At 38.9% G+C, this 25,793-nt stretch overlaps 1 protein-coding gene and 1 pseudogene across 2 annotated transcripts in view; one reads left to right on the top strand and one right to left on the bottom strand.

The window, feature by feature from the left end:
• Positions 1-22,276, bottom strand: part of Nup37 (nucleoporin 37) — a 32,954-nt gene extending 10,678 nt beyond the window's left edge. The window contains exons 1-5 of one of the 2 annotated variants that reach the window (XM_036169468.1): positions 22,198-22,276; positions 20,913-21,131; positions 16,121-16,245; positions 11,205-11,277; positions 8,511-8,605 (exon numbers count right to left, since the gene is read on the bottom strand). In XM_036169468.1, coding sequence (XP_036025361.1) covers positions 8,511-8,605; positions 11,205-11,277; positions 16,121-16,245; positions 20,913-21,068 — 449 coding nt within the window. In that variant the 5' untranslated portion in view covers positions 21,069-21,131; positions 22,198-22,276. Of the gene's footprint in view, positions 1-8,510; positions 8,606-11,204; positions 11,278-16,120; positions 16,246-20,912; positions 21,132-21,871; positions 22,164-22,197 lie in introns of those variants that run through there. The other variant, XM_036169469.1, reaches the window with a different exon arrangement.
• On the top strand, positions 5,260-5,376 carry LOC118571315 (annotated as a pseudogene).
• Positions 22,277-25,793: the final 3,517 nt, after the last annotated feature.

Raw genomic sequence — 25,793 nt, 5'->3', positions numbered from 1 at the left:
ATCTCTCCATTTCAGAACTCTCAGTTCAGTAGATCACACCAGATATTCAGATTGTTCACAAGTTTTTACTGAAAATGTCACTGTAACCTGTCTGTACACATCCAACCTTAGTGAGTATGGATCTCCATATGACACTCCCCTGGCCCCTCTGTAGCACACAACTTCTCCCACAACCCTCCTATCTGCTCAGTACACACCTAGGCATGGGACTGGAGGATCAAGTTTACAAATGCAGTTAACTTTGGCAAGACAGACATCTGTCAGTTTTCCAAGTCAGCTATACTATATTTTGTTCTTCCCTCACACATATTTCCTTATAATTACTTCTGTAAAAAGATAAAACTTTCATCTTACGTTCTAATAAAAAAACATCACTTGTCTGAATGTGCTGTTTCTATAAGAACTGTCCTCCACAAGGTCAGTATGTCCTCTTAACCATCCAGCCGTCTCTCCAGGCCTAAGACAGAGAGTTCCTCAATAATTGCTCTTTCCCTCTGATGTCATCTGATGTCACTTCCCCAATCTATGCATGGATATATGTAGACAAATGGAAAACGTCTGCAGCCTGGCGGTCTGTCTGTCAATTTGACACAAGCTAGGATTATCTGGGAAGAGAATCCTCAACTGGGGAAGCCTCCATCCAGACTGGCATAGGCGAGTCCATGGGACGTGTTCTCGATCAATGACTGATGTGGGTGGGCCCACCTACAACCCACTCTGAGTCGTGTAAGAAAGCAGGCTGAGCAACTCACGGAGAGTAAGGCAGTAAGCACCATCCCTCCAGGGCTTCTGCTTTTGTTCTTGACTCCAGCTTCCTGCCTTGAGTTCCCAACCTGACTTTCCTAATGATGGAGTATGACCTGAGAGTTCAAGCTTTTCTTCCCAAGTTGCTTTTGACCATGGTGTTCTATCACAGCAAAAGAAATCCCGACGCAGATGGTAGAGGCATAATATGCAGCAGATTCCTTATGATTCTTCCTATTTCCCTCTGTGAAATCATAAGAGGAAGCTATTTCCTAATGTCTTCTCATGTGCAATCGTTGTATGCTTACCAAGATGGATTATGAGTGTTCTGCCTACAAAGCACTATTTGTATGTAACTTAAACCTTTGCCTATTAGTTTCATTACTTAATTCTATAAACTGGCAAAATATGAAAATGAAAGCTATTTTAATGAAGTGATGTTGATGGCAACTAATTAATATTAAAAAATCTAAATTAGGTATATGAGACAAGCAAGCACAAAGAAAATTATCAAACAGTGATGCATTCTGAACTGACTTTTTAAAAACATACCATTTATACTGTAGATATTTTATTTTATTATGGTAGTTGCTCATAAAACCAGAAGAGAGACCATATATATGGAGGGAGAGAGAGAGAGAACATGATGAAGTACACATAAGAGCAAGAATGGTCCAATGGTAGTCAATGGATTAATAACCTAAGAAAGGGCTTTGCCCTAGTATCAAATGACTCTTCATTCATGTGTTAGGTATTAGAATGAGTCGCAGGCAAGATTTTAAGATGGCTTCCCAGCTTTCTGCTTTTCTAAAATACACTGGTATAGTCCATCCCAGATAGGAGGGCTTCCCACAAGACATTAAAACCTGGAAACCCAGGTATTAATAGTTCCAAATTTATTTGTCAACAATGTGTTCCTAGTATTTTTTAAAAAAACTGGTCCACTAGAGAACGAGAAAAGCTTTAGCCAGGAGTAGGGTCTCCCTGTCTCTGTGACAGAACACTTGTTTACCATGTCTAAGGTCAGACACCTAGCACCTCAAAGGGCAAACAAACAAACAGCATTCTCAGTACACATAACCAAACTCATGGAAAGAAACAGGCAGTTTATAAAAGTACGTGTAAATACTGTCAGGTGAAATTACTGGGGACAAAAAGCCAAAGTTGTATGAAATGGACAGGTGCATATATGTGAATGCTTGCAATTAAATTTCAGAGGTAAAGGTTTTAAGGTCCTTATCAAGAAGCTAATCTCCAATGAACCAAAGGGCACTAGAGAACTGGTTGATACAGCACCATTTTCAAAGAGAAAGAAAACAGTTTTCACCAATTTGAACTATAACAAAGAATGTCCTTTTCCAACACCATCCTGTAAACAGAAGTTAGATTTAGCTGTAACATGGAGGATCAAAGGTTAACTGGGTCTAAGTTTATGAGTTATAATTGCTTCAGTTTTTCTAGTGTCTTGCTGAAATCATTGCCTCATTTTAGGCTTAGCCGGTTTTTCAACAGAATGTTAAATTTCCTTACCGTACGGTATTAAAATGTAATTGTCATACAATTAATTAATTAAAAGATCCCACAAATTGTGTGTTGGCATATGAAATACCATAGATATTTTCAAGGATCTTTTCAGTTGACAATTGGTGGTAGATATTCTGATGGAGAACTCTAGAGAAACTGTATAACATACTGTTCTTTTCATTTGTTTATTTTCTATTTCAGTTGGCAGCTCATTGTCTGCTAGAAAGTGTGTCACAGAAGGACATTTCTGCTAGCAAATGTTTTTAAACAACAGACAAAGGAAGGCATGAATGACATTAAATGGCACATCTGCATCCATTAAAGCCAAAATACAAACCAGTGTTTCTAGAGACATGAGTAGATCACATGAATTGGTGTGCTGATTAATTAAATAGAAAAGAACAAAAGTAGCAGGGCAGAGATGCAGTTGTACGGACAAGAAGGATCTTTTATAATGTCCCTGTGTGCAAGAATGGGACCTCCTGTGTTGAATGTTGTGATAGCAAAATGAAGATTTTCCTTCTTACTTATCAATTGCCATGTAACTCGTTAGGTGACTAGAGAAAGCAATGGGGTGTGTCTTTACTGAAGACACAGTAGAAAGGACTGAGTGTTAACGTGTCTGGTTTTAGGGCAAAGGTCAGAGGTGGGACTCATAATAGAAACCCAGCTCTAGAAACTCAATTGTCAAGTCTTGAAGCCAGGCTTTGTCAGTTACAGTGGTGTGCAACTTATCAGTTAAGAGTGTGGACTAGGAAAGTCTGGCAGCTATGTAAAGCCTTCAAAGTAGAGACAACTCAATGGTATGATAAGTTGAAGCAAGAGTTTTTCCCTAGGGTATTTTAATATGTCAGATTTTCAAACATACTCTGAACTTAACATTAGAATTGATTTTTATCTTTTTTAAATACTGAAGTTTACTAAGCAAGTAGAATCAAATACTTTAACATGTTTGCAATATTAATGATGAAAGAATGGATTGCTAGCCACAGAATAAGAATTAAAAGATTAAAAATGAGAATTGCCTATGCTTCTATTTTATCTTTCATTAGCATTAATTCATTTACTGATTTAATAAAGGTATGCAAATGTGATCCAGCTTGTATTTATTTCCTGAATTATTTAACTATAATATAATAATGAAGAATCATTGTCCTGATTTCGCTTTATGCTGGGAATTAGGCACTGTCCTTGTGGTCTTCAAGATTGATTATTCTTAAAGAAATGTTACAGTGGTCTATCTTCAGAAGGCTCAGTTTCCCCTTTGTTACTTCCATCAAGGGCTATCTTAAAATATTACACATATTTTATGGTTCCAACTGAAGAGAGGGAGGAGAGAAACTCCATTTTAATAATGGATCCTAAGAGACTTTCAAATGTATGTAAACAGATCGACTATGGCAAGAAGTTGCTAGTGTGTGGTACACAGAGCAATGGGATATTCTTCTCCTGTAACACTGGGTCAGTGAACATCTTAGGTCATTCTTTAGTATTCCTAACCAGTTATTTGGTCATACTATAAAGACAAACAACAAAAGAGAGGGGCTAGAGAGACGCCCAGGTTAAGAGTACATACTGTTCCTGCAGAGAACCTGAATTCAGTTACCAGCACCCACATCAGGTGGCTCACAATTCCTTGTGATTCCCATTCCCAGGTTCTAAAGCCATTTCCTAGACTTTGCAGGCACTACACTCACATACGCAAATCCTCCACCCCACAAATACACAAAATTAAAAATAATAACATTTTTAAATGAGTCTTATCTCTTAAAGAAAAATTTATATCTTATCCATTCTTAGCCAGAACATGAGATCTTTAACATTTCATATTTTATAGAGAAAGTGAATGGTATATTACATGCTTCATCTGCATTAGTCTTAAACTAAGAATCTCCTGGTTTGTAGAAGTCAATTGTTCCTTCATTATAAATTTTATCCAATATTTTTAAAGGCTAAGGGGTGAGGAGAGAAAAAAGTTCTTTTTGATATCTTTTGCAATTATAGTGACCACTGAGTCTATTCCTTTTGTAGCCCCTAAAGTACTAAGTGTTGTCTATACTAATGTGTTTAATAAATAGTTGTTGATCCGACTTGTTCTTACAGAATGACACTGATTCTAATATTCAAGAACATCTGTGATCTGGCACTGACTATGAATGTGATGATCTGCGTTAATGAACTTTTAACAGGCTTAGCCCATTGATCACTTAAACACAGGCTGGCGAGATGGTTCTCCAGTTAAGAGCACTTGCTGTTCTTGCATAGGATCAGAGTTTTGTTCCCAGCACTCAGATTGGGCTGTTCAGTCACCTGTAACTTAATTCCCAGAGAATCTGACATCCTCTACAGCCCTCCATTGGTATCCACTCATATGTGGAAATACACTTACAAAGTAAAAAACTTCTAAAAACCTTAAAGACACAACAATGAAAAACAGTTAAACTTGTGGCTGGAGAGATGGCTTGGCCACTAAGAGCACTCGCCACAGAGGTCTAGCACAGTCCAGCAACACGAGGCACTCAGGTACAATGAGGTCTATGTTTCTTCTTTTCTTTGTTGAGAAAGGGTCTTGGTATGTAGTCTTGGCTGCTCTGCTAATCAAATAGCCCTTGAAGGTTTCAAATTCAATCTCCCAAGTGACCAATATAGGTGTGTGCCACCATACCTGGATTTTATATTTTTTGGCATAGTTTTGCAAAGTTCAATTTATTTAAAGGACTTAATCTAAATTCAGGTTTGTTTTATCTTTTAAAAATGTCTTTTCTTCTATAAGATGGTGGTAATAGAGTGTGAGAGAGCTCTAAATTTTTATACTTGATAAAAATTTGTCAATTCTCATAATATTGGGAGAATTTAACTAGTCTACAAACAACAACAACAACACAACACAAAACAAAAGCCCAAACCCAACCAACCAAACAAAATCAAGACAAACCAAACCGAACCAAACAAACAAAATCACTCTCTAAGTCTAATATAAGAAAAACACAAGTGTTCTATGAAAGGAGAGAAGGCTGGCGCACTCTTGACAAGGATGGAGGGAGGCCACTGGGAAGCATGTGCTTAAGGCACTGCCACCTACTTTGTGGCAACTAGCCACTGTTTTAGAACCACTCTCAGTAACAGGAGACAAAGGTCCAGCTAGACATCTGTTACCACCAAATAAAACCTCCAGTGTAAAGAATGGGCTACATTTAATTGAATTGTTGGCCAAACAGGTCCGTGGAAACCAGCAAACAATCCAGGATACTGCCAAGGTTATTGCTCTCTAAAAGCTGATGGCAAGGTCCTATGGCTAAAGACAACACCTCCATAGCTCATCATGTAGGTGTTGACATGGAGAAGTCAAGTTGGTGCCTACAGAGAGCCATCACTGTTACTGACTAGTATTCATAGTACTGTAAGGAACTGCATACTATCGGAGAAAGACAAACACTAACCCAACTACAAACTTTTCAATCCACAATGGTGATCTGCCTTCAAGACACACTGGTGCAGCAGTGGAACAAAAGATGTGTGAACAATCAATCACAATCTAATTGGAGGTAAGGACCATTCCATGAGATGGAACCCATGCCTATACTGCTCAGGTAGCCTAGAATCTGGACTAGATAGTCCATGTACCTAGACACTACTGTCCTGCCAAAGGGACACCACAATAAAATGACTCCTAATGACATTTTGCTCTATTCATAGATCAGTGTTTTGTTCAGTCATCAACAGAGAAGCTTCCTCCTGCAGCAGATGGAAACAAATACAGAGACCCACAGCCAGATAATACGCAGAGAATGAGAGACCTTGATCACACAGTCCTAAATGGGATGTCCCCATAAAAATCTCTCTCCTCAGGGAACTCTGTGGAATAAGAGGTGGAAAGACTGTATAGGGTTGGAAGACACCAAGGGAAAAAAGCCTCCAGATACAACAGGACCAACGCACATACGAACAGAGACCGTGGCACCATCATAAGGCCTGATGGGGTCTCAGAACTGAGAGAGGGAGTGAACACAACCCCCTATCCCTAAAGCAAAAAATTTTCTCTAGCTGATAACTAGTCACAAAGGAATAATTTTCTCCAAGGTTCAAAGGAGTCTCACTATGCATACAAACTACACTTAAGGTCAGGTCCCAGGCACAAGAGCAGATGCCAGCACAAAATGAACTCAATGGTGTTTTTGGAGGTTTTTTTTTCTCATCACACTTTAGACATTTTTTTCTTTCTCTATTTGTATTTTAATGTATGCTTTATTTTAGATGTATTATTAAATATGCATACAATATTCTTATTTTTATATTATATACAACATATATTAAATAAAATAATATAATATATTAAGGATAATTATAAAATATAATGAATATATTTTGGTTTACCTTGCAGGCCTTTTGTGTATATATTAAGGTTTCTGGTTTTGTGTTTTTATGGAATTCCTGTGTGTGCCAATGTGTATGTCTGTGTCTGTATGTGTTTCTGTGTTTTTTCTTAAGCTTTTTATTTTTTATCCTGTTCCTTTTTATACTATTTGTTTTTATTTTATCTTATTTTATTAGTATTGTTATTTAGATGTCTATTTGTTTTATGGTGAGAGAGTACAAGAAAAGGTGTGAATTGGGTGGGTGGGTGGGATCTGGGAGGAGTTGGGGGAAGGAGAAACCCTTATCAGAATATATTGTGTCTCTCTATTTTTTCAATAAAAAAAGGAAAAACAAACACATGAATAAAACCTAACCAAACCAAATCGAATAGGAAAAAAAATCCTTAGAGAAACCATTCACAGACCACCAAGTATGCCTCACTGCCATCTGCTAGTCACAAGTTTCTCCTTGGCTGGCAAAGACATCGATTTCTTCTCCTTTCAAGTTTTATTATTCTAAATGCTTTTGATTAGAAAAATCATGTTTTATAGAGCTTAATTACCAAATTTTACTTCTATTTTCCTGTTATTTTAAACGATCTGTTTACTATTTAGGCCTCTATACAAACAGGTAAATAAATACTTGGGGTTCTTGGTTTACGGTTATAAACCTTTCATGTCCCTCACAAGGAAATTTTAGCAGGTAGTACATAGACACAATAGCCTATGTAAGTTATATAAAGACAAAATATTTAAGAGGTAGCTAGTGGGTTACTTTCAGTGTGCAGTACTACATATTTCGTAGTGTTGTAGACATATGTGCATTAACAAACAGGAATGGTTTTGAAAGCGTGTCCCCAAGCAAAGCATATTCAGTGAATTCAGAGTATTGTTAAAGCAAATGACACTTTTACTGACGCCCTCATTTTACTCCACATTCCTTAGCTCATTTCTGTCTTTATCACTGTTCTTCATTTTAATTATTTTTGATAGTCTACTATAGTGATATTTTATTTGTATTGAAATGTGATTTTATTTGTATGTTAATAAAGTTGCCTTGGGGTCAGAGCAAGCCATAGCAGAAGCTGGGCGGTGGTGGTGCACGCCTTTAATCCCAGCACTTGGGAGGCAGAGCTAGGCGGATCTCTGTGTGTTCAAGGACACAGCCAGCAGGGCGACACACGCCTTTAATCTCAATACCAACCACAGAAGACCTGGAGGTCTATACAAACAGGCAGTGACAAGGAGGTCATGTGACTGGGTTTACAACCAATGAGAAGGCAGAACAGAAAGTCTATATAAAAGACAGCTATTGCTCTGACCTCTTGGCTTTTAACTCTGCAATTGGCTCTGTGTTTCTTATTTAATAAGACGGTTACATCTACAGTCTACAGATTTGAGCATTATCACAAACTTATACAATCCCATTCATTCTAAACTGGGAAAGGAGGCCATGGGGGACATATATCATACTGAAGTTTATCCACTGAGAACTTTATACAGACTTTAGGATTTGTAAAAATACTAAAGTTTCCCTCTTAGGCAACACATGAGATTCACAGTTCATTAATAAACACTAACTTAATTAGCCTACTGAGCTTGCCTAATATTGAAGACTTTATTCCAGTGGTATACATAGGCTTATAAATATGCAAATCCAAAAGAAGAGGGCAAGAGGTACTCAGGAACTAGCAAGGGGAGTGCCCATTAATTGTATGAAAACTTAATCTATTGGTTTTGGAATATTTGTGCCATGTCTATAATTTAGACATAGATTTCACTGATGATATTGCATGGAGCCTATACCGATTACAATTTCCTAATTTTTAAAATATTTATTAAAATAAAATGGCAATTCACAAATGTAGCTGTAACACAGCATCATACCTGCAGGTGTGGTCATCACTTACACTTGCAATTTCATGGCCTTCCTTGGGATGGAACACTAAGTCATTAATGAAATCGGAATGACCCTCCAAAACCTGGAAGAGAGATCAACAAGGAAGCATGGATACAATCTACAACATCCTATCTAATAGTTTCACCCTGCAATTCTTCTCCTCTTTTTTAAAGTTTTTTTGAGACAGGGTTTCTTTGTATAGTCCTGACTGTTTTGGAACTCTGTAGACTAGGCTGGCCTTTAACTCACAGAAATCCACTCGCTTCTGTCTCCCGAGTGCTGGGATTAAAGGTGTGCAGCACTACTGGAATACTTTTATCTTGGAAAAACGCCAATCATTCAATACAGTCTTTCTTTTCTAGTGTGTATTTCTTATAGAAACACACTATTCTTTTAACTGCATCTGTCCTCAGAGCACCTCCATGCTCAGTGATCATAGAAAGCTCAAATAAAAACTGAAGCTGGGCTTCCTGAGATAGAGTCTTTCTAGGCTTTTCATTGTGTATCTGTGGCTTTGCACATTCACAACCACCTAGCGAATATGTGTGTGTGTGTGTGTGTGTGTGTGTGTGTGTGTGTGTGTGTGTATCACATTCTCCTCTAATGTCTGTGATCAGCTGTTCAATGTGAAGGACAGCACTGGAGATAGCTAATATTCAAGCCCATAGCCTCAGTCAACACAAAATTCCTCTTCTGGCCCTTAAAGGAACAAATGGGAACTTGCAATGGTCAGTATTATTCTTATAAGAAAACATGATACAATTTCAACTCAACATGAGGGCTGCTACACTATTAACAGAATATATCTATATATATCGTTTATGTATAAAGTATTGTTCTAAAGGTCTTACATGAATTAGCTCACTCAGTGCTCACGACCCAGAGGCAAATACCATACTCCCTGCAGGCAGGACTGAGCTTTGAATGCAAGGAGTGTGGCTCTTGTATCTCTCTCTCTCTCTCTAAATAGAATTGGCTTCAAGCCTGGTCATTTAATTTATCTATTTATTTTTACTTTATGTGCATTAGTGTTTTGCCTGCACGTATGTCTATGTGAGGGTGCTAGATCCCCTGGAACTGGAGTTACAGACAGCTGTGAGCCGCCATATGGGTGCTGGGAATTGAACTCAGGTCTTCCAGAAGACTCAGTGCTCTTAACCGCTGAGACATCTCCCCTGCACTTGTTTTCTTCTTCTTTCTTTCTTTCTTTCTTTTTTTTTTTTGCTTTTTCGAGACAGGGTTTCTCTGTAGCTTTGGATCCTGTCCTGGGCTAGCTCTGTAGACCAGGCTGGCCTCGAACTCACAGAGATCCACCTGCCTCTGCCTCCCGAGTGCTGGGATTATAGGCGTGTGCCACTGCCCGGCTTCTTTTTTTCTTTAACTTTCTTTTTATTTATTTTTTGTGTCTTCCACATCATGCCTCCTGATCCCACCCATCCCCGTCCCCAAATAAAATGTAAAAGAAAAAAATGGAGAATCTTGTCATGGGAGCTGAAGTGTGACACAGTGAGTCACACAGTAAACCCTGTTATCCATGTATTTTTTAACATGAGGCATTCATTGTAAGGCCTGGTCCGGGGCCCCTGTTCCCTGCCACACCATCTACGCTGGCCCTCACGGGACTCTGCCTGCATACCCCCTTGGCTCCCTGTGTTGTTGCATCTGTTTTTTAAGGAGGTCTGCATTTACTTTTCTAAAAATCTACTTCAGACTTTTCCACCTTTATTGAGGTCCATTAAAATACTTATATATCTAAGGAGTACATACACACCGTAAAATGATTATAACAACAGCTAATTTACCCATCGTTAGCTTTTAGTTCACCTGCTTCACTTTTCTTACGTGTCCTGTGAGAACAGCGAGGCCCCACTCCCTCAGCCAATTTTAAGACTACAGTCTATTATCTTTCATTTGCGTACTTATCAATGCATTTATCATGCTCATACCCCCTTCACCAGCACTCTGTAATCCTGCCTAGGCTACTCTGGACTCAGTATTTGTCCCTTAAAGTTCTATTTCACTTCACCCTTCTACATCTACCTGCAAACTCCCTCTTACTTGCTCTTCCTAGCATCTATAAGTGTTAACCAGCTTCTTCTAACAACCTAGTTATTAGGGAGTGTAACATAGTAAAAGAAACCTAAACTACAGACCGTAAAGAGATGGTGAATGATCATCGCCAGCTTGACTGGATCTTGAACTAACTAAGACCCAGCCAGGCCTTTGGACTGAAGGGAGAAGACCTTCCCAGAGTGGCTGGCGCCCGATAGAAAATGGTCCCAGGAGAACCAGTGTTGCTGGTCAGCCTGTCTTCACTCCTTGCTGCTGTGTCCAGCCTGCTGTTGCCACTGTCTCTACTCTTTGCTGACACCAGAGTGCCCATGTGACCTCACTGAGAAACTTCCAGGCCTTCAAGACCACACTGACTGAACAACAGGGTTCCCAGCCTCTTCAGCAGGCAGACTGCCACTATTGGACGACCCAGCTCCTATTAATGCCAGTCAATCAAATAAATCCACTTCTATAAATTATATTCATTCTACTGCTTTTGTTCCTCTAAAGAATTCTTGACCAATCCAACGGCCATTAAAAGGTCATTTTAAATCATAGTAAGTACAATTTAATAAGCAAAGAAAATGAACAGGCTTTAACATATCAATTTATTGTACTTATTAATATACCTTATATTCATTTTTATCTTGAAGATCTGAAGTAAATAATCTAATCTTCATATCAGCAGCCGAAGTACAAAATCTGGAGAAAAAACAAAGCCTTAGTCTTTGTAAATTGAAGTGCCCCCACCATGCCACCTTTGCCTCTAAGTCATCAAATCTTGTCATAACTCATGATGCTTTTGGGATTGGTGGTGGTGGTAGTGGAGGAGTTACTGCAGTTTGCACTAAAAAATATTACAGCCATTAAAGAAAGTAGGAGACAAATCCAGTGTTTTATTATGGAACACATAAAATGCTAGTACATTCTGGATTTGTGTCTTCAACTATAAACACAGGATTTCATAGTAAGTTGGCATGGGATACTTTGCATTCTCTACCTTTCTCTGAGTTTTTGCTACTTTCATAGTTTACCAATCATCCTTTAAGAACATAAAACCTCAGAGAACTGAAATAAGATGAGAAATCTGCTCCCTACTACTATGAAAGAAAAACAAGCAGAGATAAAAGTGCAGCAAGTCAGGAAGAGACTGACCGACTGACCAACCGACCAACCAACCAACCAACCAACCAAGCAACACACCGCATTACCAACCAGAACTTCTTTCTAAATATAAACTAAAATTTACAATGAGAGATTCTAAATCATACCTTAGCAATTTACAGAGCCCACTATGCAGTCACAAAGAAAATTCTATTTATTTCAGAATATTCTTAAAAATAAAGCAAAAAACAGACCACATGACTATAATCATATCCAATTATATATAAATCAGGGTTATCCAACTTCTTGGCTGCTTTTAGCTCTATTGGATGAAGAACTGTCTTGAGGAAGACATTAAATATGTACATATTAGCAAAAAGCTAATGTGTGAACAAGTCTGTGTATAACTTTTATGCTATCTGCTGCCACAGATAGGCAAGAAGTCTTCACATAATAATCTAATTCTGAAGCACCTGCTGGGAGAGTCTTAAAACCATCCAGCAGGCCCAAGTTTGTCCCCACTCATGAAGAAGATGGACATATCTAAATAACACAACATCATTTTCTTTTTTTATTATGAAAGTGAAAGGCAACAATAAATCAATGGACACCTGACCCGTGTTTGAGAAACACTGAGTCAGTACTTGGTTTGATGGAAGTAGTTACTATTCTCAGTGTATTGTCAAGATGCCTGCCAGGCGGTTTGCCTTGAAGCTTACTACTGGTGTTCTCTATTTTTTAAAGATAGTTTCCCACAAACAGAGGTGCTGCCAAAAAGTGATGACATGAACGGGCGTAAAGCAGGGGTATTTGTCACTGGAAAGATGGGACTTACAAAGTCTAGTTAGAAAAAGAGGCTGGTAAAGAGACATGATCAGAGTTTTATTGAATGTCAGATTGCAACTCTATGAAAACTAGGTAAGATATGTTGATTTACTCTTTCCTGTCAATTTGGTAGAATCAGAATTACCACTGAAAGACCTTCCCTGGCATGACTGAAGGTACTCTAGGTCACCAAATAAGCATAGCTACTGTCTCTATCACAGTAACACCAAATGCCCATTGTCTGCAACGGGAACTCAAAACAGTGCTGGCCATCACTGTGCTTCACTCTCTAAGTCACCCTCAGCACATTAACATCCAATGGGACCAATTCAACTGTGCTTGGAAGACAATACACCAGAAGCCACACACCACCTTTGTAAAACTGAAGTCATGAATGTATACAAACAGTAAGAGCATACACACATTCATTTGTGACAGTATGACACAATGTTGTCATCTACAAAGTCCTACTTAAGAACTGCATGACTAGTTACCGGTCCCTCATTCATAATGTTTTATTTAAGTTCATGAGTTTGTGTTGGGCCTACTTCACAGCTATCCTGGGCCACACACAGCCCCTGGACTGTGGGCTGGATACTCCTGTGAGCAATGAAAAGAGTTTTGATATAGAAATGAGTTTCTCTTTTATATTCCTGATCCTTCTAAAATTTACACATTAAGAATACACTATCTTTATAATAAAATGTATAATTTGTTTGAAAACAATGAATTTAAGCTGTCAGCTTGCTCTAAAATATTCTTCAAATTATATATATATAAGTTCCAAAAAGGATTAGAGGCAGCTTACTAAAAACCAAGAAATAAACAAAACCCCTCAAAAAAATGGTAAGCTATTGCAAACCTATTGAAATTTGGAGAAACAAGTAACAAAGAATGAGGTGAGTCAGTCTCTGATACAGTAGACTAGGCTACGAGAAGCGTCACAAAATCCAATACACACTGTGGGAACAAGACTGTTTCTATTACTTGCTGTTGTCTAGGTACAGATACTGTGAACTTGCCTTTGAATACAAAGACAAAAGCGTACCAGCTGTTGACAATCACTTATGTGTGCTGACAAGAGATGCTAGATGGATCATTCAATGTTAGATAAAAGTTGTAATCTGCTGGGCATAGTGGCACATGCCTTTAATTTTAGCACTTGGGAGAGACAGGAGGATTTCTGAGAGATCAAGACCTGTGGGAGCTACATTAACTGTCAGGAAAAAAAAGGCTGTAAAATCTAGAAAAAAATAGAAGATCTTCAAAGCCTTGTAGGCAAAGACATCTTATAGAGAAAACAAATCACAAAAGGGCTGGAAATTATTAGTCACAAGGGAAATGCCATATCTTAATCAGAAAACCTCAGAACTGAACTAGAGCAGTTACAATTCAATATACTAAATGTGGGGAGCAGGGGAGCAACGTGAACACACATCATTCACTGGAATACACTATGGTAGAGATGCTTCAGACATGGAACCCTCCTCCCAGGCTTTGGAGTGCTAGAGACAGAAGGCAGCGCCCCAGGCATGTGAGGCAAGTGTTCTACCACTGAGCTGCATCCATAGCCCCAGAATCTGGCACTTTCTTTCTTATTTTATGTGTGTGTTTTGCCTGCATATATGTATGTATATCACATGTACACCTGGTGCCTGCAGAGGCCAGAACGAAGGTTGTGGCCCACCATGTGGATATAAAGAACCAAACCCAGGCTGCCTGTAAGAGCAGTTGAGTACTCTTACCTGCTGAGCTATCATCTCCCCAGCTCCCTGTACTTCCTTAATATTAAACATGTATCTATTTGTGACCCAGCAATTATACTTCTAACAGAATAAAACTATATATCCACTAAAGCTGGATAAAGGTATGCACGTGAAACTATAGTTATAATAGCTGGAAACTAGAAACTGTCCTGGTATCCATTACAGAAAAATGGATAAACAAGTTAAAAAATACAAAGAACGCAGCAGAAAGCAAAGGAGTTGAGACTCAGAAGCCTCAAGCCTGTCACAAAGAACATTCTGTATGATCCATTAGGCAGAACTAAGTTCTGGTCACAGAACTCCAATTCATGGATGCTGTGGCAGGGAGCAGGGTTTAGGTACTAACCAGGAAGGAATATGAAGAGATCCTGGGGGATATAGAAAAGTTGTATATTAAAAGAATACAGGTTATAAAACTACATGAAGAGCCTGGGTTGCTGCTCAGCTGTAAAAACTGCTTGCTTTGAAAGTATGAAAAGCTGAATTCAATTTCCAGAACTCATGGAAGGCATAAGTTAAACACGCCAGGCATAGCTGTGTGTCTGCACTCCCAGTGCTGGGAGGCATAAGAAGGAGGGTCCTCTGCACTATTTGGCCAGTGAATCTGGGCTACTTGGTGAGCTCCAGGTCAATGAAAGATCCTGAGGTTGATGGCATTACTGAGCATGACATACAAAGTTGTCCACCAGCAACTGTACCCATGCATGTGATACACACACACACACACACACACACACACACACACACACACACACTGCATAAAAGCATATGCACTTGTCAAAACTTTGTAAGACTGTACTTAAAAATATTTTTATTTTTAGTTATGTGTACATGTGTGTGTTAGTATGTGGGTATGTGTAGGTGCCTGTGGAAGCCAGGAGCATCAGATCCTCCTAGAGCAGGAGTTACAGGTGGTTACAGGTGAGCCACCTGACCCGGGTCCTGAGAACTGAACTCTGGCTCTCTGTAGTATATGCTCTCAATTCCTGAGCCACCCTTCAGCTCACCAAACTGAACTACTAAGAGCTCACAGTTTCATTAGATATAAATTGTCCCCTAATTAAAATTTTAAGTTAGTTCAATAATAGCTAGCTTAAACTTATTAAGTACTGTTTTCCAAAAGACAAATCTTTTAGCTTTGACATTTGTAGAAAAGAAAACCAGGGATTTGTAACACACTTTAAATAACCTAATAAGGTCTTAGCAGGCATTAGTACTTGATTTTTCTCAAAAGCAACTTATTTTTTAAAAATGCTTTCCTCAAAACTGAAGCCCATTGACTAAACTAGTAATTTATGTTCTGCTGTACATGAAAATATGACCCTGGTTCACATCTGGAGTCAGAACGGCTATACTACTGTTTAGGAAAAAAAGATATTTTAGCAAAGTAGCAATTTATTGCTTTTACATTTATTTTGTGTATGTTTGTATGTACACACACTGGTAGATACGTGGAGGTCAGAGGACAGCTTGCTGGAGTTGGTTAGTTTTCCTCCCATCAAATGGCTTCTGGAAATGGAACTCAGGTTGATAGGCTTGGTAGCAAGTTCTGTTACCTTCTGTGCAATCTTGCTGGCTCTTAAATAGTACTTTAATTCAAAAGTACAGAATCTGTGATGACTTTGAATGCGCCTGACCAAATTCAGGTAAAGAGATTTGTAGTTTGGATCAAACGCACGGTCAAGGCATCAGCCATAGTCACAAATCTAAACTGCAAAGATGATAATCCAAAAATTATTAAATAATAGCAAATATCAAAATATCTAATCACCTAAGGCCACGGAAAATAGGCCCGGAGCACCTGGGATCACTTGACACAAAGGACAATGCACTGAAATGTTTAAACTTACTTGATTACTGGAGGCAGTGAATCAAGTCTGGTCTCTGGGCTCCAGGCTATGCCATCAACTCGGACTCCATGGTGAAATGTCCGTAGGGTTTTGTATTGAATTCCTTCAATGTCTGTTTCTTCCTCCTAAATGTATACAGTGAATGTTTTAATGTTATGAAGACAAATAATAAAATACTCTGAATTTCATCTTAATAATTTATGAGGCATGCCCATGCATATGCTTTGTGAAGAAAACTAGATATTGAGATCATACTAGTTTAAGAAATTAAAAAGAATATTGAGGGCTTGAGATGTAGCTTTAGTATTTGTCTAACATTTACAAGGCCCTAGGTTCGCTCCTCAATACCCTCGGGGAGGGGCAAACAAAAAAGTTGTTAAGCCTCAGTTATAAAGAAAGACAAAATACCTTTAGTTAGGAAAACAAAACAGTAAACACGTTATACTTCACCTAGGAGACATTTTATTTTTAACAGTAAATACACTGTATAACAATTTTTTTAAAAATGAGGTTTCAAAAATCAGTTTTCTAGGTACATGAGCTGTAATATATAGATTATTAACTGATAGAAAGGTAACTATATGGAAGATCCTTCAAATGACAATTCATGCTTCTAAATCAGTGTTCTTTTCACACAGTATTATACAGGCAGAAGATGCTGTAATTCACCTGTCCTATTAGAGGCCATGAACAGTGAATTATAAAGGCATACTGATTTAGAATACTGGTGCATAATGATAATACTACATAGAAAAATAGGGACCAGCCATAAAAAATGCCAAGCTTATTTCCTGGGAGAAAGAGGAAATGAGGAAAGACACATAGGGGTCATCCAAAATAATTGTTCATCTAATTCTTAGACTTGCAAGAATCTATTTTATCTATTTCATTACACGTTTCACAGTATATTCTCATATATACTTATGCTGAGTCCCAGGAGATGGATTGATTTTTCCAGGACAGTTTTTAAGACCCTAGCAAAGTCATGTCTCAGGCATCCTACCCATGTCTTTCAAACACCATTTTAAAGTAACTTTAAATTTCAGGTAAACTTGAGTTAACAAAAAGATTTTCCATTAACCAAAGAAGTGAATAGAAATACACTTAGTGAGAAAAGGAAAACATTGACAAATTTTACTACTTCATCGTTTGTTTACATTACAACTGTTCAGCTAACAGATATGTCAAGGCAGCAGCCACTAAGCAGTTTAAAATCAAGTCTAAGAGCCTAATTATAGCTGACTTCATAGTCTGACTTAGCTCTAGTTTTCCATACTTTACAAACCTAAAAATGAATTTTTATATAAAAAGGCACATTATTTTGCTACTGTATCAAGAGGGATGAAAAGCAGGTCCTGTATTTGTTACTCAAATTAGATATGGAATTATTGAGTGGTCAGAGGGTAATGAAATCATGGGACTGCATAGACTAAGCTTCATGTATTAACAGGAAGTCTTGCTCTGCCCCTGGCATTACTGGCTGTTACAGAGCCAGCCGATGAAAAGAGCAGTGTGTGTGTGTGGTATAGACAGAGATGAATGCTATTTTTGGTTCAGTTTGGGGTGTAGGCAGTATTGTATAGGCAGGAAATTAAGAGACTTTGGAAAACTGGCTGTAACAGAAATGATTATACAAGGCTCCAGCAATTTGAGGCTGAGGAACTGCCCAGTTGGTGGAAGGGCTATTTTAGGATTTTAAGGTGGTAGGAGGCCTTTCTACCACACCCAGTCAGAGCCACATGCGGAATTTCAGAAATTAAAGCTGGTTTATCTCATGCAACTCTTATTTAGTGCTTTCATTTTTATTCAAACATCTGAAAAAAAATGTTAAAAAAAATAATAGCTCCTTAAACACTTCCAATGAGAAAGAAATATCTGCTTTTGGGAGAAGCAGATCCAGTAGTAGATAGGGCTATTAGAGTTCCTAACATTAAGGCAGAGTGTCTCCATGTAAATTCTACTTAGTGCCCCACTCTATCTCTGCAAGTGTAGAGAATAAGCTTAACTTAGTGATGGCAAGCCTTGCTACAGCAGTCTCTCCTAGGTGAACGAACACATTCAGAGTGTATTTAGCATCAGTCTTGAAGCAACAACTGCACACCACTGAGGTAAGTCAAGCTTTGCTAGTCTAATATCTCCCTATGATTTGTTTTCAAGTACACTATCTCCTTTTAATCAGAGTACAATGCTGAGAAATAAAGATGAGTATATGAAACATTATCAATTTATAGAGAACTGTGCTGTCTGATAAAGTAGCTACTATCAATACAGAACCTAAAATGCAGCCAATATGGATACTTACTATATAAGGTATAAAATATATACCAAGATCTCTATTAGTATAATATCAACTATAGAATAACCTTTATATTGATTATGTAGTTATTTTAGTTACCTTAATAGTTAGAATATTTGTCTAAAAATAATCTTACTTTTTATTGTCTGTGAATGTGCATGAGTGTGCGTGTGCTACCGTGCACATGCTGAAGCCAGAGGGCAAATCTTAGGAGTTGGTTCTTTTTCCCCACATGTGGATTCCAGGGATTGAACTTAGGTCATAAGGTTTGGAAGAAGTTCCTTTACTGAACTCTCTTATGGCCCTACTTTCATGTTATTACCATATCGTTTAAACTTATATTTGTGGCTCATATTATATTCTAACTGGATAGTGTTGATTTAACTCAGTTTGGCTCCCCATTGTGTTGACTTGGGTTAATAGTCAGGTAACTGAAATTTCTAAGTCCCAATTCTCCCTTCCCAGTTCTAAAGTCTATTGTCTTTAAGACTTACAGTCACCTTAATTAAATTTTTGCTTGTTTGACTTGGTCCAATCTATTAAACAATGTTTGGATCTGAACACAGAGTTTGGCATACAAATGGAACTTAATAAATACTTGCTAAATGAAGTTGGTTCTCCAAAGGATTAAGGTATCTTTCTGTTTCATTTTCTCCACAAAACAATGTACTTGCCTAAATCAACGCCCTCATTCAAGCCCACTGCAGACTTCTTTATTACTGAATAGGGAACAAGCTGTGAAACTGTATCTTCATGTGGTCATTTATAAATGATGCTTTTACAAGAGTGTACTGATTTAAGAATCTCTTTGGGACAGGGTCTTTACCAATGTTTTATTTTTTAAATTTCCTGGCCCTTAGTATACTCTTAACTTTTGGACAAATGTGAAACAATCAACTCACATCTACTCATTATTTCTGGTTCCTTAAAAGGACAGCATCAGATTCTGAAAACTGTTCTGCTGAAACTCAAAATTTCTGTACTCAGTGTCTCCTGATAATCTTACAATGAAGACTGTTTTTTTTTCCTGACAGGCATGGGAAAACTGGTTCAATTTATGTAATTTTTTTCTTACAAGGTGTGAAATCGAGTGCTACAAAACGTGGAGGTTCTAGGATGAGAGAATGGGAATATTCAACAACATTTAAACAGATAAAAGAGAACAGTAATTGGGTTTGGGTCTCCAAGGGCAAACTACTGAAAACAAATTCTTCAGAATATGTGAACTGGTGACCTAATCTGAACAGAAATCAAATGGGTTTGACAGAAGAGAACAGGGTGTAGAATGAGGTCTCAACCTGTTCTCCTTTCTTCGTCACGTAATCCTCTAAACGTCTTTGAAATAGAATGGAAACTCTGAGGAAACGGACAGTCATATTCAGCTCTATCTCTAATGTTAAGAGCAGAATATGATTTGTGTTCATTATATGCTAATAAAACAACAACAACAAAACCCTATTGTTTTTCCTTTAGATAATTTGGAAGTAAGACCTACTTTGTCTTAGGACAATGCTACATTATTTGGCTGAATCACATGACTTGTGATTCTGATAGTCCAGCTGAGCTTAGGTCAAGGGTCATAGAAACATAGTTCTGTAAATACTATTTTGGTAAATGAAGAATTGCAGAAACTCCAGAGGATTGAACCTTCCCTGCTGAGCATCTCTTACATGCAACCTAGGTTTTCTGTGAGAAAATATGGTATGGAGTCTCTTGAAAGCAATTTTTCTTTGGTGATTAAATATGAGGGCATGACTGTCACTATTGCCCATATCAACCACCACTAAAATACACATATAGGTTATATTGTATTAAATATCTTCTGGGAACTTTATATGTACTAACTCACTATACTCCAGAAACTGTACTGAACATCATATGCCTCACATTTAGAGAAGAGAGGTTAATTATCTAATGAAAGTTTAATGCTAATTAAGTAAGCCATTCAAAAGTAAATGTCTAGGCATTGTGGCTCCAGAATTCATAGAGGGCTATAAACTGCTTGCTGTAAATGTGATTCTATACTTTGCTATTCTACATATATGCTGTAGATACAGAAAATGTGTAAGCAAATTAATAAGAAAGCCGCATATTATGAAAGCTACAAATTCTTTGGAAGAAATCTTTTTAGAATTTCAGTATCATCCTGTTTCCTATAATACAGTATAATGCAGGATAATTTGAACTGGATTTCATTTACTTTGACTTTCTAATACATGTAAATACGTGTGTGTGTGTGTGTGTGTGTGTGTGTGTTCAATTACATTGCTAATCATTAGGTGAAAGAAGGGCGTCATACTTTCCATTTCCATCATCTATGTAATGTTTACAAAAGCCTCAATTATTACTCCTGGGAAAGCCTTTCTCTGTGGATCATCAAGTCATGTTCTTCTTGTATTTAAGTGCAATGTACTTTTCAAGTTTAGCTTTGGTTTGTATAAATTTTGTTACTGATAAAATATCTTCCCCATCGCTCCTTGCAGTTTGTAGACTAACCTGAAATGTGCACATGCCAATAACCACATAATTACTGCCACCATATGCAATTAAATTTCCTGAATCGCCACTCTCAAAGGGGTTAAATTCTACCACATGGACATAATCTTCACAATCCACAGTGTAGGCAGCATTTCTTGTAGGATCTTGCTTCATCTTCTGTCTCAAAAACTTGAGCAGTTGTAGGAATCAAATAGCTCTCTAGTGGCTGTCACGAAACTGTGGATCACAAACAAAATTGAAAACTGTGTTAGTCATTTAACAGAAGAATCAAAACAAGGCTAGGTATTAAAAAATCTGAGGGGTGCTTATATTAACACATATACACACATTTATATATTCAGCACTTGAGGGTTGAATAATTTTAATATAAGTAACGGAGATACAGCACTATTTGTAGTTGGCATGTTTTACATTTTACTGACATTATTAAACATAAGAGTCCCATAAAAGCTGGTACTACCAACAGTCCCTATTTTGCCTAAGAAATTTGCCAAGGGGATAAATGGGGAAAGAATTTTAAAAATTTAGTATTTATCAGGCCCAAATGCTAGAGAAAACACACACTTGCCTTTCTTAAGACTATGTTACATTATTTAATTATACGACTTTTAATATTCTAATTTGACAGTCCAGCCAAATTCCCATGAAGTGTGGGATGAACGGGAAACTCCTATTATGGTCTTGGGATAGTTATAAATCAACATCAACCCATGCAATGAGCAGATGTAAAATGCAGGATTTGGAGTAATGTGTGATATCAATGTTATAGTGCCAGTCACAAGCCTCCACTTATTTGTAGCGAGATAGGTAGTGTGCACTGTAGAAATAGCGTTCTCACAGGAGAATTAATAATTTTAATTAGCCATTCTAGGCTCAAAACGAACACATTAAATATCTTTGGAGCATCTTTTGGGATTCGGATGAGTCCTCCCCGCGGGGGCTTCTATATTAATAACCTTAATAAATGAGCATTCCAGGCTGGACACGTGTTACGCGTGACCAGCAGGCGGGAAATCCACAGTGCAGAGAGGTACAGGGCGTGCAAGAGATTTGAGGTCCGGATTTGATGGCAACCTCTCTCCTCCGGGTCGTCTTTAAAGCCTGGTGTCAACACTCTCGGGGCCTCCCGAGGAGGCAGGGACCCAGCACAGTCCGGTCAATCACGTGCGCCCCCACGCCTGTCCGGAGACAACCCACTCCCACCTCGCCAGGTCACAAGGAAGGGACCCCGGGGAAGCAGCATCAGCTCGCGGGGACCCCGATCCCCGAACGCTGTACGCACCGAAGGCAGGGAGGCGACCCGAGCACAGCTCTCCCGGCTGTGGGCGGCCGCGGCGCTCGCCGGCTCTGCTTCCGGGTCGAAGGGCGAGCGCGGCGATTGGTTGCTGGGTCCTGCCGCGAGATTTGAATGGACGCTGAGGTTCATTCAAACCTTCGGCTTCCGGCGTCCTGGCTGCGCTGCTCCACCCTCGGCTCGCACCCCGTCGGCTCACCGGAGTAGGTGAATGTCGCCTTTTCTCTGCCCTTCGGTCCCATTTCGGGTGGTAATTCAGGCCGCTGCTCCGTGGAGGCGTTTCGGTGACGGCAGCGGCGTGGGCTGTGCAGGGGCTCCGCCCTGACTCCGGGGTTCTTGGAGGCGGACTTCACGGTAGCTTGTGCAGAAGGACCTGGGAGGTCGCCAGGTCGACGGTAGATGGGAAGAATGAAGCCCATCAAAATCTGCTTTTAGTCCCTTAGGCCGGCGACAGGCCAGGGATCTGTCTGGTCACACGGCATGGGCAGACTCCCATTTCCAGAATTTCTGCCCGCTGTTGCATCCTTCAGAGGGACATTCAGGACCAGACTAGGAGGGTAACAGTGTCTGTCAACTGTCATCTTTTTATGGAGTACTTTCTAAGGGCTGGCAATAAGAACGTTGTATATTTATTTCCTTCACTGATGCCTCATAATTCTGTTAAGTAGGTATTACTGTCTCATGTATGGACGTGAAGACATTTATGCTCATCACGATGCACAGCATGGATGTGGTAGCAGGGATGCTGGGCCGCGTCTGTCTCTCTCACTTTACCTCCTGGGGACAATTTCCTGTCTCAGAATTTCTGCTCCAGTTCACCTGGAATCCAGTTTTAAAACAAGAGTTTATTACTTCTGCCTCCTTCTACCTTTGTTTTTCTAATTCACCCTTCCCGCCCTCTTCTTTCCTCACTCTTCTATATAGCGCACATTTTCCATGTTAGTGTTTCATTAATTCTTCACAACAGACTGGCAGATAAGAACAGAGGGTGAGGCACAGTCCTGATTTCTGTGTGATAATACTTCTACCTGGGCAGCCCTGGAACTGCTAGGGCTACAGTAGACGTAGGCAGACCTGCCACAATGCCTATTTGTGAATACCCAGTTCCAGAGCTAAACATTGTTTTACATGTTTAAATGGTCGGTGAATAAATGAAAGGAGAAGATTTTGTGACTTCTGAAAATGATATAAAACAAGTTTTGGTGTCCAAAAATAAATAAAATTTTAGTGGGATCCAGCTATGTTTACTTGTCCCTGGCTGCCTTTGTATGACAAGGTAAAGGTACATGGTTGTGAAACAGACTGTATGGCCGGAATGTCTCAAATATTGATTATTGTAGACTCCTAGATGAGACTTCTGGCTTCCTGATACTGGTGGTAATGCTCTTTCAACTTTAAATCAAAATGACTTAAAAGCTCATAATACATGATCATAACAAATGGGCTTGGTATTGCTATAAAAGCTGTATATGTAAGTTATGTCTTGCTTTTCCCAAAACTATATGAGATACGAACTTTTTTTTTGTTTTCACTACTGAAGGGGATTGGGGATTTAGCTCAGTGGTAAAGTGCTTGCCTAGCAAGCGCAGAGCTCTGGGTTCGATCCTCAACTCCACCAAAAAAAGAAGGTTGGGGCAGGGAGAAGTGATATAATTGGCTGAGATCTCATAGCTTAGTAAATGACAGAGCCAGGGATTCAGGGTGATCTAGTTCTAGGTGAATTTTCATTTATAGAAATCTAAACATATAATACCTTAAAATAATACCAATAGGTAGTCTTTTATCAAAAGTTTACTTCAGGCGAACTAATCATATCACTGATGATAGCTCATGTTCTTATTACTTCTTCACTTTTTTTAAATGCATAAGTGTGTTGTTTTTAAGAGAAAGAAAACTCAGCAATGAAGATTACTAATTATGGTCATGTACTTTCTGTTTAAATTACATCACAGATTATAATATATTATTTCACACCTGACATGTGCCTCTTTGAAATTGGACAGGTCTGAGATACCTACATCTATATTGCTGCACTATTCACAGCTAAGTCATGTGATAATGTAGATACCCATCAAGAAATGAGTAAGAGCTGGGGAGGTGGGTCAGTGGGTACAGCACCCGATGGACAAGTATGAGGACTGGAATTTAAATCCTCAGAACTATATAAATGCTGGTGTAGTAGTCTGCTTGTAATCCCAGTGTGCAGGAGGTATAGACAAATATATGGAGCGAGCTGGCTAGCCAGACTAGCTGATACGGTGAGCTCCGGGTTTAGCAAGAGACCTTTCCTTAATGTAGAAGGTGGAGAGCAGTGGAGGAAAACACTCAGTATTGACCTTGGGCCTCCATACACATGTGCTCACATATAAGCAAGCAAACACACACAGACTAAATTTAAAGAAAGTTTAATGCCAGTCAAGAAGAATGAGAGTAGAAAGGGACAACATAGGTTTGCTATCAAAAATAAACACATCGCATCAGATTATTGTGAAAGGGTTCCAGGAGAAGTGAGGAAATACAGTGATTTAAGTGCCCAGGTTTGGGGCTTACAAATCTTGGATTTCTGCCTTTGGCTATTTACTAACTTCGTGGGGTTGGACATTCCTTTCTTCATGTGTCAAATGCAGATATCTGTAGACTGACATCATTAGGACACGTGAAAATTGAGCAAAGTAATTAATATTGAACATTTGAAAAGCATCTGGCACTGGGTAGCTTCATGTGTTAGATGATATATGGATTATCTATTTGCTGTGTAACAAAACACCAAAAATGTGGTCACTGTAAAATAACAACCAAGCATTTGCTTAAAATTCTGTGGGTCGGCTGGGTCGGTTGATTCCTCTGCTTACCTTGACAGAGATGACTAGTGTTGCTGAAGCTCACCTTCCATGTTGATTGGAGTCTCCATAGATGAAGGAGACTCTTTGATGTCTGTTAGTTGGTATTCATTGTTAGCTGGAATACCTTACTTCTCTCTCACATGTCTTCTTCAGCATGTTAGCTGGGCTTGGTATAGCAGGCTCAGGACAGGAGGAGAGTGAGAACTCCCCACTACTGGTGCTTTGCTAGGAGAACCAGGAGAGCCAGCATTTAGGTGTCGTGTTTGTGAATTACTAAAGCAAAAGGATAAAGAGAGTATCAGTGAAGGGGAAAAAGGTATGTGAATGAAGTCCAGGGGGCCAGACACAAGCTTCTAAATGTCCTTTTGCTAGAACCACAAAATGATACATGTTGTCTACCAAGGAAAGTTATTAGAAACTGCCAGGGTTTTTACTGGACTCATAGGCATGCCCTGTCCAACGAGCACCAAAATCTCCCGACTCAGAAGGAAATCAGGTGTTCCTCATGAAACATATATCATTTACAAAAACAGTTCAGCACAGTCAAACACTCTTAATGGAAACTGCCGAAAGTACATCTCTAGACCCTTGCACAAGCCTCTTCAGGCTTAGCTTAGAATTCTCATTATCTCACAGTCTTTGAGGTAAATCAAGCCATAAGATGTTCCATATTCAAAGGAGTAGAAAAGCAAACCTCTTTTGGGACAATACAGGAATGAGAGCCTCCTCCCCCGACTGTAC

The sequence above is a fragment of the Onychomys torridus genome, chromosome 20, assembly GCF_903995425.1.
Source record: "Onychomys torridus chromosome 20, mOncTor1.1, whole genome shotgun sequence".
NCBI classification, from domain to species: Eukaryota; Metazoa; Chordata; class Mammalia; order Rodentia; family Cricetidae; genus Onychomys; species Onychomys torridus.
The sequence above is the reverse complement of the archived record's forward strand: the minus strand, read 5'-3'. Positions and strand labels throughout refer to the sequence as shown.